This window comes from Quercus lobata, chromosome 9 (genome assembly GCF_001633185.2).
Source record: "Quercus lobata isolate SW786 chromosome 9, ValleyOak3.0 Primary Assembly, whole genome shotgun sequence".
NCBI lineage: Eukaryota > Viridiplantae > Streptophyta > Magnoliopsida > Fagales > Fagaceae > Quercus > Quercus lobata.
In genome coordinates this window covers 8,264,243-8,279,511 of record NC_044912.1, presented here as the reverse complement: position 1 = coordinate 8,279,511, position 15,269 = coordinate 8,264,243, and the positions used below count along the sequence as shown (strand labels likewise).

The following is a 15,269-nucleotide window of genomic DNA, read 5'->3' as shown; positions in this document are numbered from 1 at the left end:
GTTATATTTTTGGATTTACAAGGTATTTACTCTTCGATGTTGGCGGTTTAGTAAAAAATTACCTGAAATTATGTTCTCAAATGGGGTAATAACAAAAAATTGAAAAAAAAAATCCCAGTAGAACTCTAGTTTAATGGGTTACCATAAATGGAAATCGAGTCTGTAAGACTCGGTTTCTATTTATAGAAATCGAGTCTTAGAGACTCGAGTTCCACTGGGAATTTTTTTTTCTTTTTTGGCCGCAGGTTGGGACCAGAATTATTTTTTAGTTCTCAAATTGGGGTAAAAAAAAAAAAATCCCAGTAGAACTCGAGTATTTTATACTCGGTTTCCATAAATGGAAATCGAGTCTTAGAGACTCGATTTCTATTTATGGAAATCGAGTATAAGATACTCGAGTTCTACTGGGATTTTTTTTTTTTTTGCCGCAGGTGCATGGACCAGAATTAATTTTCTCCCCTGCAGCAAATGTTCCAGGGTCCAGAACACATCAAACAACTACATACCAGCATATGATAGGCGAAGGGAGCATACTCTACAACCAGATTAAAAAACAGTAACTATTCAATAAAATTATTGTTGGACAAAAGTCTTAGCACACAATGGCAGTTCAATACTAGAAGGGCCTTGTGGTTGAACTTGTCAAAGTAATATCATTGTTCGTATTATAGGAAAAAGCTGCATCACGCAACTAATGTAACGAGTAAAATGGATAGCAAATAGTTCAATTATCCGTAATTTACAACAATAAACAAAATAACAACTAAGTTAATACAACATAGTCTACATATTCGCCTAGCGGAAGCTCCATACTGATATAACATATTATACATATTCACCTAACACTTGTCCATACTGATACAACATACTCTACATAATCACCTAGCTTGTCCATACAGAACATCACGACAAGTCCCACGTACAATGTCACTTACGAAAATCAAGTCTCCGCTTGCCTGACAAACATTAAATACGATTATTAGTTTCCAAATGCAAAGAACAAAAACCAAATGACATTCTGAGTATATTATATAAAAACAGTGACGGCACTTGCCTAGTTCATAGCACTACCACTTGTCGAAGCCCCATGGGAATTGGGACAGCATCTGCGGTTATGCCCCTCTTGATGACACACTCTACATCGTTGTCTCGGTTGAATCTCCCTCAACTCCGGATCTTCCCTCCGGCTTCCCCGTTCTCGCCGTACCCCATCCATTTCATTCCTTATTCTTGACATCGTAGGACGACCTTTGGCCCGCAACAATTGTGGGTCAAGCACCCACCGTGGTCCGCGAACATCTGTCCATAATGACTCTGACTTTGGCACCACAAAATTATGTGAATATGTGAGAATGGCGTTGTTCAGACTGTAACATGGGTCAATATAGCTGGGCGCATCGAGATGCAGACCTTTAAGAACTTTAATTGCATGTGAACAAGAGATCTTCAAGTTTTGCCACTTTCCACAACCACAGGTTCTATCAAATATGCGCACATCATGACTGTGATTTCCCCCTCCAGCTCTATGGTCGTTATACGGGGTAACCACTTGATATATACCCTCTGCATGATTATAATTCCTCAGAGTGTGTCCTGCAATTTTCTGCTCATTTTTGTTATAGATCTCCATTGCATAATCACTCCACACCTTATCTCGAGAGAGATCAGAAGTAATTTGTTTATGTCGATCGTGGAAATATGCAACAAGTTTAAAATAAGTGAACTTAACCATTGCAGCAATGGACAAACCGCGGGCACCTTTAAGAACCCCATTAAAGCACTCAGAGGTATTGGTTGTCATTGCCCCGTAACGTCTTCCACCATCATGTGACTGGGTCCATTTGTCTACATCCTCACTCATTAGATATGTGTATGGCATATAACGTATAATCCGGCGATCAGTAGGGTCTACACCCCTTAGTAAATTAATCTCGGCCTCCTTAATGGTTTGCATTATGGACACAAATTTAGCATCATGAGTCTCATATCCAGCTTTCAAGGCCAATGCCTTTAAAGTCGGGTTATCAAAATGTGTGTTGAAGTTGCTAGCAACATGTCGAAGGCAATATCGATGATATACCCGTTCTCTTCCGTCTTGCCCTCTAGGCCACTCTCGAATGGCGCATTTGATACCTTTATGTCGGTCAGAAATAATGCAAATGTCCTTGTTTTCAATAACACGCTCTATTGAAGTCCTGAGACACTCTAAAAACCACCCCCAACTAGGCCCTGACTCCTTGTCCACAACAGCAAAGGCGATAGGCAAAACCTTTTGATTAGCATCGGTTGCCATTGCAATCATCAATACCCCTTTGTATTTACCATATAAATGAGTTCCATCAATACTAATCACTGGCCTGCAATACTGGAATGCAGCAATGCATGGAGCGAATGCCCAATATACATAGCGCAGTAACGTAGTACCTTCTAATAGCTTAGGTATGGTGTGATAGCTATACTGGGTACCCGAATCCTGATCCAAGTATGCCAACAACAACTTTCGCAATCTTTGGTAAGACTCCTCCCAATCCCCAAAAATCTTAGCAATTGCCTTTTGTTTTGCGTTCCATACTTTATAGTAAGAAAACTCATGATCATACTTAGTACGTATGATCTCCCAAAGCTCATCAACAGTAGCAGTGTGCTTTTTTCGCAATCTTCCCACAATTTCTGATGCAACAAAATTAGAATCCATCATTCTACCATCTCTTCGCAGCCCAAAGGGTATACAACTGTGTGAACCCACATAAGACGTGACCATCCACAGACCATTGAATTTAGGCTTCATGTATGCCCCAACGTACCACTTGCAGTTGTCGTCAACGCATGCGGCGCACAATTGAGTTGTGCTCGACCTTTGGATGGAGAAATTTCTATTATCCTTTGCTGCGTATATTATCAATGCACGCTTCACCGCAGCTTTATTTGCAAAAGTCAACCATTTACAAAAATGCATCCCATCTTGCCAAGTACAAAGAAATGGTATCTGAAGACGCGAATGATCAACCATATCTTCCCAAGTATTTGCGTAGAATGAGTCCGCAGGAGGTCTGTAGCCAGTGGTCGTATCTGTATCATGCTGGACACCAATATCATCATCATCTGCATCACCTTCATCATGGTACTCCATATTTTCCTCTTCAAAATTAGGAATGACTTCATGCTCATCCACATCGTTCTCAAAGTCACCTCACTCAATCCTCTCTTCGTACTGATCCATATCATCATTATTTTCACCATCATTCGCAGCATGATCTTCGTCTTCGTCTTCCTCTTCTAAATGTGTCTTTTGAGAGTAGAGGGTTCCACTAGTATTCGCAACATAATCTTGAGATGAGAGCGTATAACCTCCCATTGCATGCCCTCCCATTGTAGTGCATCCATCATCTAGGGTTGTAAATTGTAAAGCCGTAGATGTTTCTTGCACCACCTTAGTACTGTTGTCTACACTCGCCTCCAAACTTACATACAACTCAGCAGCATTTACTTGGGGCATTTTCTGGATCCTATTAAACATCATCTTTACATGTTTATCTTCTTTAATCGCCATATACCCGTAATTTATCCGTTCATGAAGAACTTCTTGTGGGCAACGATAAATAATCTTGATGTCATACCAAGCAGGGTTCAATTTCAATTCGTCCATTATTTTCCTCTTCAAATCAGTCAACGTCTTCAACTTACGACGTAACATCATGTAGTAGCATTCGATACCCTCCCCTCTAAATGGGAATCCGTCAATCCCTTCAGGATTGTAAAGGGGTCCACCGAAGTATACATTTATGTCAATATTCTTCAAAGATTGTGAACCTATTAGAGAGCCAACTAAATTTATGTTAGTGACATATTTGATCTCTTTCATTTCACATCAATTACAAAACCTTTTCTATCTACTCAAAGTACAAGAATCACAACTTCTAAAAGTGTAACAATTGCATATACTCACCCCACATCACATACAAACACACTCAATCATTATAATTTCATACTCAAACAACTAAAAAAACTGAAGACAAAACTCACCCCCATTACAAAATTGAAACTCAGCTCTAACAAAAATATAAATAAAAATATCAAACCAAACAACAAAAGTCATGAGGATGTGCAAATGAATGAGTGCAATTATGTAACAACATCATTCAAGTAATTTTAAATTAATGCCATACCCTATTACACTACTATTGATGAAATAACATAGAGCAGGGTTCATCAGACAAAAAAAGAAAAAGAAAAACACTAATGTGAATATAATCATGATCAATCAAATTAGACATATCATCTAATTTAATATATAAATATAAATATATTTATATATTTAGCCTATTTATACAACTATATAATTAAATATTTATATAAATATATTTATATTTAGCCTATTTATACAACTATATAATTAAATATTTATATATTTATATAAGTATTTATATATATAGTTGTATAAATATAAAAATATTTATATAAATATTTAATTATTTAATTATATAGTTTTATAAATATATAAATAAAAATATGTATATATAAATATTTAATTATATAGTTGTATAAATATAAATATAAATATATATATACGTATTTTTTATAAGGAAACAAATATACATATTTTAATACAAACAAATATCTTATCAGGAAACAAATATATTTGGCTAATACAAACAAATATTTTATTAGGAAATGGCATATACACTAAACAATGCAAGCAACACTTTTTAAAGCAGCTATATACACTAAACAACTAATTAGAGAGTGAGGAGACTCTTACTTGACATAATGATGTGCAAATGTACTGCTGAGATTGTATGAGAGTGAGAGGAGCAATGTTTTGCTGCTAAATATGTATGAGAGTTTGAGTTTCTGTGAGAGTTCTTAAGAGAGGTTCTGTGATTGAAGTTGCTGAAGGTGTGAGAGTTGTTGAGGTTTTGTGATTCAAGTTGTTGAAGGTGTGAGAGTTTTTTACTGTTAGTCTAATATTCATTGAGTACGTTCCTAAACAGACAAAATTGATTCATAATAGTCTGAGAGAAGTTTTGGTGCTTGTGCCTAGTCTAATATATTTTTTGAATATGTCTCAAAACAGACAAAGCACTTCAGCAACGTACTCAAATTAAAGTGTACGAAGCAACTATTGATTGTTGACTAGCACAGAGCACAAGTAAATAACCAGCACAGAGCACAGACTGTTGACTAGCACAGAGACAGCTTGCTTGACATGACCAGACTTCCAGACGTGACCAGTGCAGGGGGAACAGTGGTTTGAAACTCGAGTCTCTAAGACTCGGTTTCAATTTTAGTAAACCGAGTCTCAGAGACTCGAGTTTCAAGCCACAAAATTATCTTGCTAAAACTCGAGTCTTTGACACTCGGTTTAAACTAAGTAAACCGAGTCGCAGAGACTCGAGTTTAATCTACGTGGAACTCGAGTTTCTAAGACTCGAGTTCCACGTAGACTCCTTGCCACGTCAAATTTTGTCAACATACGTAAACCGAGCCTCAGAGGCTCGATTTAAAGGCCCAAAATCGAGCCTCTGAGGCTCGAGTTGCTAGTTTCCCAATTTCTTTCAAAACCGTGCCAACTAACTGAATAGTTACGTTTTTATGGGTAATTACCCATTTTCGCCTCTTCTGTGTGAATATATATTTGGGATTTAGGGTTTATTGGAGTTTTTTTGTTTTGGTTTCAGAGATGATGATTGGTGTTCACGCAGGAACGATTGGGAACAAGGTGAAATTTTAAAAGTACTTTTATGCCCTTAACAATGGGTAGTGTTTTTGGGGATTTTTTTTAAAAATAACCAAATCTTTCAAACGACTCAATTTTGCTATTTAAAAATAGTTTGAAACATTGCCTTATTAATAAGATAGTTTTGGATGTATAGTTATTTTTTAAGAAAATCCTGTTTTTGGTCCTAGAAGGGTTTGTTGGTTTGGGGTGGTTTTCGTAAATTTTGATAATGGGGAATTTGAGGGGCTGGGCTTGAATTGGTTGATTGCGTGGGGCTCGGATTATGGGAACTCAAAAATCATTAAACTAGGAAAAATTATGGGACCGGGTGAGCATATACCCGCCCGACCAGATATGTTTTGGACGGGTATATTCGGGTCGGTTTTCGGGTCACTGGTAATCCGAATATTTTTGTTTTCTCTCAAGAAAACAATTTGGGTTGTGGGTCTCTATCTCGTCACTCTCAAACTCTCTCTCTTCGTGAAACCTTCTCAATCTCACTCTAGACACTCGCTAAGTCTCAATCTCACTCAAGACACTCTCTCTAAGTCTCAATCTCACTCAAGACACTCTCACAATCTCCCTAACGGTAAGTTTTTAAAATTTTTTTTGTTTTGATTTTTGGTTTAGGGTTTCGATTTTGGGTATTAGTAAAGCTGGGGATTGATTGAATTTTTTTTTTGAGGGATTTGCTTCGTGGGTTTTTATTTTTTATTTTTTATATTTTGAGTATGCAATTGAGTAAGGGGTGTCGTTCTATTTGTTACGTATCTATGAAAGAGGTCGGCATACTTTACGTTCAATTTGTATGCGAGAGGAGAGTGCTAAGAGAATTTTACCTATCGGTAAGAGGGGGACAATGTTTTTATCCTCCAATTGGGGTCCAATACCTTTTTGGCTAAGTGCTTCATAATAATACTAGAAGGGAAGATGTGGAGTGGATGGAGAGGATTTGGAAAGACGGTGGCGGAAGAGGAACCACGGTTGTGCACTAGTGGGATAGGAAATAAAGGAAAAGAGAAAATCTTGGGTTATGATTGGCAACAGTTTTTGGTTTCTATTTTCAAAAACTTGTTTTTGGGAATATAAAGGAAAAATAATTTTCTTGTATTTTTGAAATCAAAAACATATTTGGTTAGCTGAAACTAAAAAGATAGTTTTTTGAAGAAAAAAATAGAAAATACTAAAATATGTTGTTATTAGGATTTGAATTCTAATGCTAATTCATTAAATGAGACACATTCATTAAATTAAAAGCTTGTTTTTATTGATTTTTAAAAATTAGAAACTGAAAACAGTTTTTTGCATGTTTTCAGTTTTTTCACAAATTGAGTTTTGAGAACAATTTTTGTTTTTTGTCAATTTTGGGTACCCAAACAAGCTTTTGTCTCAAAAATAGAAAATTGTTTTTGGAAACAGAAAATAAGATGAAAAAACAGTTACTAAACATACCCTTGGATTTTCAATATTCAAAAAACTCAATATTTGATTTATGTGATTCTTATGGAGGCAAGCCTGGGAATAAGAAGGCTCAGATTGGGGGAGATGGGGCATGATTTTTCTAATGTTAGCGAGGTGGGTCATGTTGTTTTAAGCCCAATGGTAGCACAGAGGGTCAATATTTTAAATCGGTGCTGACTAAAGATTTTGGGCCATGGCACAAATTTGTTTGGACTTTGTTAACAAAACTATTAGACATAAAGGGTTAGTTCATTTTTAAATCTATTTGTTACTAGTTTATGTTGTATAATAAGTAGTTTCTAGTTTCTTTTTACTTTTAATAGCCTTTATCACTTGTAACAGAAAGTTAGTTAGCTGATAGGTTGTTGGTGATAAGTGTATTAGCTTATTAGTTAGTTAGAGAAGTTTGTTAGGCTTTGGCCAATCACATGGCCACCACATGGTGGGTCCTTGTAACTAACTCAACAGCTTGCTTTTGTAACTATAAACAAGCAAGGCTGCCCTCATTGTAACTAGTTGAATTTGAATCCAAGAAATCTGCCTATGAGGTATTATTCCAAGAGTGTGTCTCTCGAAGTGCTAGTTCATTATTACTTTTTTCTCTAGGCAACTTAACTTTCTAAAACATCTTTCATTTTCACCATTTTTCATCCATCACCATTTGTCTTTCATTTCAAGAAAGTAGTTTGTTTTACATTTTTGTATGAAATTTCTTTTTTGTGATTGATGTTTTGGATGGTTATTATCCCCTTTTTTTCCTTATGCATGTGTAAATCTATGTACACTTGGTACGACATTTATGTGTTTGTAAAGCTGATAGTTTATAAATTAAAAAAGAAAAAATCGATATATACTTATTTGTGTGTGTTTGCAGGAATAAGAGCTCATGGAGACGTCTCTATTGCAAGAGCAGCAACAGAAACAGTTGGAATCAAAGGTAATGCTGATGGGTTAGGGAAAAAAATGTGTGTTCTACACTAAGTTAATTGTACATTTTTTACACAAAAAATGATGTAGTCACCCTTTACCTTAGGCCAACCAACCAACCCCCTCTACTCGTTGGAGGATTGTCAACTATCCACCCTCTACTCTTAAGCCAAAACAACCAGCCAACATTTTTGACCTTTTAGGGCAGGCACAATGTTGTTAAAAGTGCTGAGCGCACTTAAGCGCAAAGGCCTCCTGGAGCCTAGGTGCAAAGCACAAGCACAGGCGCGTGCCTGATCAATGTGAAGCCCACATTTAATTTTTTTTTTTAATAAATTAAAAAATATATTATTAATGATCAATACAATAATCAAGTGATCAATTAATCATATAAATTACAATAAAACATTTTATATAATTTATATAACATTTATATAATTCTATTGTGCTTTACAAAATATATGCAACCATGATATTTGATGGCCATGATTACAAAACATGGTTGAATCAAAATTGAAGTATAGGACCAAAAAGACAAAGGCTAAAAAGTACTAGAATGTTAAGTAATGTTATCTTTGTCTAACAAAATATCTTTGCCTAACAAAATCAATGCAAATATGCATTGCAATCCTAATCTACATAATCATCATCCTCATTAAGCAAGGGACCATCATCATTGTCATCACAAGATTTGTAGCCCTCATCATTTTCCTCATCATCTTCATCTCCATCATGAGGAGCATGTTGTGAACTAGAACTTGAACTTGTTGCTTGCCCTAGTGGCCACATTCTTGATCTCAAGTTGAATCTTTCTTCTTCAACTCCAAAAGCTCTAGCAACACTACCCCACCCCATGTCAAAATATCATCATCAAATTCAAGATCATCTTCAAAAAATCATCTAGTTCATCTTCTTCTACTCTTCCAGTCAACCACTCATTGCTATCTTCTATATCTTTCATGGAGATTGGATCAATTATGTCACGCAAATTATATCTCCGCTTCAAGGCTCTGATGTACTTAATATATACCAAATCATTCATCATTGTGCTAACCTATTTCTTTTCTTTCTATGCACCTACGTAATCTGTACAGCCATATATTAATATGCATAGATGATGATATCATGATAATTAAATCATGAAATAAATTTCACAATTAAGTCCCTAACTTTTTAGTCACTCACATGTTCAAACCAGTTCCGCTTGCATCCTAATGAACTATAAGCTAGGCTAAGAACTTTTACAGCAAATTGCTGTAAACTTGGAGTTGAAACTCCATAAGCAGACCACTTATCAATTGTTAAGGAAAATAAAAAATGGTCTTAACTCTTAACCCTTAACTCAAACTTTATAATAACTAAATAATTTTCCCATTTAATAAAATGACCAAACTAATAAGTAACAACTAACAAAAGCTAACAAAACAAATACCTGGTGCTTTTTTCTTTCTCAGCCTAATAGCCATTTCCAACCCAAAGAGGCCCTCTTCTCTCTTATATGATGTCAACTCTTCAATAATCTTATCTTGTTGATTAATGTTTGGAACAAACCTTTGTATGCATTTGTATGGGCCAATTGTCACCTCTTCATCTTGCTCAATTTTAGAGTGATTATCATAGAAATATTTTGGATTCAAGAAATAGCCAGCCGCATACAAAGGCCGATGGAGTTGACATCCCTACTTTCGATCTATTATTTCAAAGATTTCTTTGTATCTTTCTTCCATTTCATTAAAAGATTTTTCAATTGCTGCTTTAGCTTGATCCATAGCCTCATAAATGTACACCATGGAAGGTTTATTTTGCCCATCAACCAATCTAAGCACACAAACAAGAGGACCTGACACTTTAAGGTTATAAACAACAATGTTCCAAAACGTAGGCAATAGAATTGTTTGAGCCACCCTTTTTCCTGTTAGCTCCTTTGCCTACTTGCTACAAGTCCAATCCTCTGAAGTAAACATCTTTCTCAAGTTTTCCTTTCGCTTATGTATACTTGATAATGTGAGAAAGGAAGTAGCAAATCGAGTTTTAGCGGGTCTAAGCAAGTTCCTTTGCCTTGTATAGTGTCTCATCATGTTTATGAGACCTGTACAATTATATATTTACCCAATAAGCTCAATTTCCCTCTTTATTGTTCTCATGATTTTAGGAAGCTTTGCAATGTCTTCCAACATCAAATCCAAACAATGGGCAGCACATGGGGTCCAATACACATGGGGTCCAATACAAATGAGGTCGTTTTGCCACCAATAATCGTCCTAATAATCTAAAAATATAAGTATGACAATTAGTAACAATTAAGATAAAAAGAAAAATATAATATGAATACTGTTTTCTAATTTCATGAGATTAAGATATATAGTTCAATAAATAACTTCTTACCTGCCATCACATAACTTTATTCATTATCAGTTATAACTTGTACAACTTTATCTTCTCCAATTTTCTCCACCATGCTACCAAATAGTTGAAACATTCTTTCTTTGGTCTTCATATATGAAGACGCATCACTACACTAGATAAACATGCTTCCCTTAGAGCAATTCACCAAAAGATTTATCAAAGATCTATGACTTTTGTCTTGTCATCCATCAGACATAATAGAACACCTAGTTCTTGCCCATTCTTCTTTATGGCTCTTCATTATATCATTGGTGTGGGCCACTTTCTTTTTCAATAAAGGATCTCTCACTTTATAGTAACGTGGGGGCTTCATACCAATTCCATATCGTCCAATAAATTGAACTGCAGTTTTGAAACTATCATAATTAACAACATTGAATGGAATTGCTGCTTCATACATTCACCTTGCTATATCAAAACAAGCATTTTCTCTTAATTCTTTCTTGTAAGCATCATTAATTGTTGTTTGGACCCCCTTTCCACTCTTTCCCATTTGTGCTGTTTTAGGAGGAGCAACAAATGCATCCATACATGCCTTGGTTTCTTTTTACTAGTGCCACTGCCACCTAAATTTTTCACTTGTTTGCCACGAGCATCAACTTCAGCAGCCTCATCCTCCACTTCTTCATCAAAAGCCACATCATCAAATTCAGCCATCAAATTTACTTGCTCTTTTTCTGTTTTTTTTTTTTTTTTTTTTTTTTTTTTTCTCAGCATATATTGTTTAACTTCTTCCTTCACATGTTCAGGGCACTTTAGACAACTAACAATAGCTCTATAACCTCCAACCAAGTGTTACTTAAGTCTATAAGCCCCTCCTTTTGCAAAATTTCCATAGAAATTGCAAGTTAAATCATTTTTATTGTTTTGATCAGCTAGATACACATACTTCCATGCAATATCTTGTCTTGAATTTGAATCTCCAGTAGCCATAATGCATTAATGCCCTATAACTAATTACTAACATTAGTTAATAATTTAATCAATAAATTTAAGAAAAATTCAATATAAGTCTAAGTCTATGAAGCATGGGTACGAATTCGGGTTCACGTGCGGGACTCGGCAATTTTTGAAAAAGTAGGGTGCGGGTGCAGCGGGATACGTTTTTTAAAAAATTATTAAAAATATTTTTATTTATATTTTCTATATATTGCTAAGCATACTCTTTCATATAATTGTAAACACATACCAATTTAAGAGCAATAGTGGATAATAATTAAAACATGACATTCATAAATTAGAATACGACCCACAAGTTTGAAACTAAAACATTCCATGATGTTCGGAAATTAGGATACAACCCACAAGTTTGAAACTAAAACAAAATAAAACAAGATAAGTGTTCAAGACAATCAAATACAACCGTCATCCTTATTATCAAGATCATTAGCTTCTCTTTGAACTTGACTTTCACTAGTAGTAAAACTAGTGCCAGTATTCCCAATAACCATGGCCTCCAACTCTAGCTTATCAAGTGTAAGGGTAACATTCTCAAAAATTCCAGCTCCTCCATATATGTCACTCTTATTCCAAGAGTCTTCTACAATATCCCACATTTTTGTTACTGCATTTACGTACTCCTCATTGTGCCTTGACAAAAGTTGAAGATTAAAATGCACATATACCAAATCCTCAGCATATGCAGAAGCCATTTTGTTTCTTTTTAAGGAATGAATGACTTTGTATGTACTTTAATTCCTCTTAGCACATGAGGATGAATAAGGTTGTCCAAGAAGTTTAAAGGTAAGAGTTTGAAGCGTTGGTAATGAAGAGCTATGTTGACACTTGAGAGGAGTTTTGGGTTTCATAATAAGGGAAAAAAATGGAACATGTTTAGGGGGAAAAAAAAAGAAGAAACAGAGGAGCTGTGTGACTGGGTTGTGGGTTTCAAAATGAGGGGAAAAAAAAGAGAAAGGGAAAATGGAACTGGTTTAAGAAAAGAAAAAAAAAAAAAAAAAAAAAAAAAAAAAAAAACAAAAGAAGAAAAAAGAGCTATGTGACTGTGTTGTGGGTTTCAAAGTGAGGGGAAAAAAAGAGAGAAAGAGGGAGAGAAGAAGATTGAGGACTTGGTTTCAAAAAGAGTGAAAAAGAAAGGTTTAAAAAGGAAGAATATAAGAGAGAGAGAGAGACCTTTGAGCTTGATACCAAGAGAGCAGTGGGGTTAGGAGTGTCTGACTTTAGCGTTTGTTTGTGTGGTTGTAAGTTCTAAAATATCTAAAAAGATAGGCTTAGGTGTATGGTAGCACACCACACTATTAGTTTTGATATAATAAATCAATGGCTTATATGAAACATATCTAGATCTAATGGCTAAAAATCAAATCAGAATTTTTTTTAAAAAAATTTACAAAAAGCTCAAAAAAGCGCGCCTAAGGCACACTTAGCACTTTTGTGAGGGCGTGTCACTTTAGAGGGGAAAAGCTCCAAGGGCTTTGTGCTTTGTGCTTAAGTGTGCTTTTAACAACACTAGGCAAGCAGGCAGCCCCTTATTTTGACTTCTAAGATTTGTCATATATTCTCATTAACTTCAGCTTTGACTTATGTTGTGATAGTCTGCTTAGATGTAACTATTTCCTAGTAGTTAAAGATTATAAATAGACTTGTTATGTAAGAGTAGAATTATTTATTTATTTTTTTATGCAACTTAACTTAGTTTTAGACTTGGATAGAAACTATGTTTCTCTAACTTATCTTTGTAATTCAAGCTTTGATTCTTAATTCTACGGAAATTCTAGTTCAAGTTCTCAGTTATTTGATCTTGATTTTCATCTCAAAAATGTGAGTAGAAAAAGGAGCTCATAAAGACTTTGCTCTCGGAACTAGAGCAACTCAGTGTTGAAATAATTGAGGTATTATTGATGGTTCTTTAGGGAATAAACAATATGTATATAGTATGTGTGCACTATTAAGTTTATTTTTCACTTGCAATGCAGATAAAGAAGATTGAGCAGGAGCTCATTGCAACCGGCAAAAAAGTGAAGGTAATGCTGATGGCTTAATTAATCTGCATGCTAAAGTTCATTTTTACCGCCAAAACTTTTGGTTAATTTTCATTTTGGTCATACGTTAGTTCTCTTATGAGTGGTTGATGCAGGACCGTTAAGAAGTTCATATATTAGGTTTCTTGATGAATTCTTGAATAAGGATTGATGTTTAAGAGTTTAGGTTAGAAAAGAATGAATGTTGACAGCTGTTTGGGGATGAAACAGGGAATAAACAGAAAATAACATAAATAAAACACTAGGCAATCACCCATAGGGTTCCTTGGCATCACACCTTGGAGAAGTTTGCATCACACAAACTAAGCTTAAAATAAGCTGTTGAATTTTATTAATCAATTGCTATGTTCTAAAACAACATGACTACAAAAGAGCCTTTATATAGAGGCTATAGTTATCTCTTTCTAGTAGGACTTTTTTTTTTTTGATAAGTAATAAGAATTTTATTAATCAAACTGAAAAATAGAAGAAAGCAAGTACAAGGTGTTCATGATGGTGAACACAAAGAAATGCTACAAACAAACAAACAGCAACAAACAAACAAACAGCACCAAACAACAAAAATAAACTTAATGAGCAATACTAAGAGACGAAATAAACTCCAAGATAGTGGAACAATTTGAGAAGCCCCAACATCTAGCCCAATCAAATAAAGTCTTTTGGCATAGCGCTTGTAACTGAACCAAGGATTTCTCGGTATCCTCAAAAGAGCGCCGATTTCTTTCCGTCCAAACAATCCACATCAAACAGCCAGGAACCATATTCCAAATGTCTGAATTAAATTTTCCCAGCCAAAAACTCCAACAATACACCAAACTTTCCACAGAACCTGGCATGACCCATTGCGTCCCAAAGATTTGAAACATATAAACCCACAAAGAGTGAGCTATAGGACAGTGGAGGAGAAGATGACCCACCGTTTCCTCATTCCGATGACACATACAACACCAATTCACCAAAATGCGACCCCTAAGCATAAGATTATCCAATGTAAGGATCTGCCCATGAACCGCTGTCCACACAAAAAAAGCGACCCTCTTAGGAATTTTAGCTTTCCAAACACCCTTCCACGGAAAAATGGATACAACTGCACCCCTAATGGTATTATAATAGGACCTGGTATCAAATTTGCCATTCCCTTTGAGACACCAATGAGAAGTGTCACTCCCACCTCCCCTAGGGATCCGAGGTTGAATGCACTCAAGGAAAGAGTAGGCATCCTCTTTCTAGTAGGACTTGGACTCTAAATAACCTATTCCTAGAATAAATAGGAATACTAATAATAATTAAATAAAAGATTTAATAATACATAAACATAAAATAAGACTCATGGGCCTTTGGTACAACCAAGGACAGCCCATTCCAGATTTCTTAAAATTACCAAATTGCCCTTACTAATAGAACTAAATTAAAACTGATCCAGCAGCTTCTCAACCTAAAAGACTCAATACTAATAACTAAAATGACCTATCAAAGGTGCTAAAAGGGTCCGATATCAAGACTAGACCACAATTTGATTTCCTAGATTCTTGTAATTTTTGTTGTTGAATTGTTTAAACCCCATGTACGCTCCCTGTGTATTAGGGTGTTCCTTTTTTGATATCAATAAACTTCTTACTTATATAAAAAAAACTAGACTACAATTCTTGAATCTTGGTATGTTAAATCTTTTTTTTCCTTGAGCTTTTCCTTGTCTTCATCTGTGGTCTTTGGCCTCAGAACTCACGGATAGTAATTGTGTTCAATCTTTCATAGAG

At 35.2% G+C, this 15,269-nt stretch overlaps 2 protein-coding genes across 2 annotated transcripts in view; one reads left to right on the top strand and one right to left on the bottom strand.

The window, feature by feature from the left end:
• Positions 1 to 1,054: 1,054 nt before the first annotated feature.
• On the bottom strand, positions 1,055 to 4,819 carry LOC115961150. Its single transcript, XM_031080181.1, has 3 exons — positions 4,760 to 4,819; positions 3,349 to 3,810; positions 1,055 to 3,102 (listed from the first exon to the last, which is right to left on the bottom strand). The coding sequence occupies exons 1-3, from the start codon at positions 4,764 to 4,766 to the stop codon at positions 1,055 to 1,057; spliced, it is 2,517 nt and encodes an 838-aa protein (XP_030936041.1). The 5' UTR covers positions 4,767 to 4,819.
• Positions 4,820 to 6,154: 1,335 nt separating this feature from the next.
• LOC115960055 (kinesin-like protein KIN-14N) overlaps positions 6,155 to 15,269 on the top strand; it is a 28,033-nt gene continuing 18,918 nt past the window's right edge. The window contains exons 1-4 of the mRNA XM_031078747.1: positions 6,155 to 6,308; positions 8,055 to 8,117; positions 13,300 to 13,362; positions 13,447 to 13,494. Of these exons, the coding sequence (XP_030934607.1) occupies positions 8,067 to 8,117; positions 13,300 to 13,362; positions 13,447 to 13,494 (162 nt within the window). The 5' untranslated portion in view covers positions 6,155 to 6,308; positions 8,055 to 8,066. The remainder of the gene's footprint in view (positions 6,309 to 8,054; positions 8,118 to 13,299; positions 13,363 to 13,446; positions 13,495 to 15,269) is intronic.

What these genes read in the sequence shown, in the direction of transcription:
- LOC115961150 (XM_031080181.1), bottom strand. An exon ending in GGGAGGGCATGCAATGGGAG is followed by an intron (nt 3,103 to 3,348) that starts GTTATACGCTCT and finishes AAGGTGATGCAG; the next exon opens with ATGATGATGATATTGGTGTC.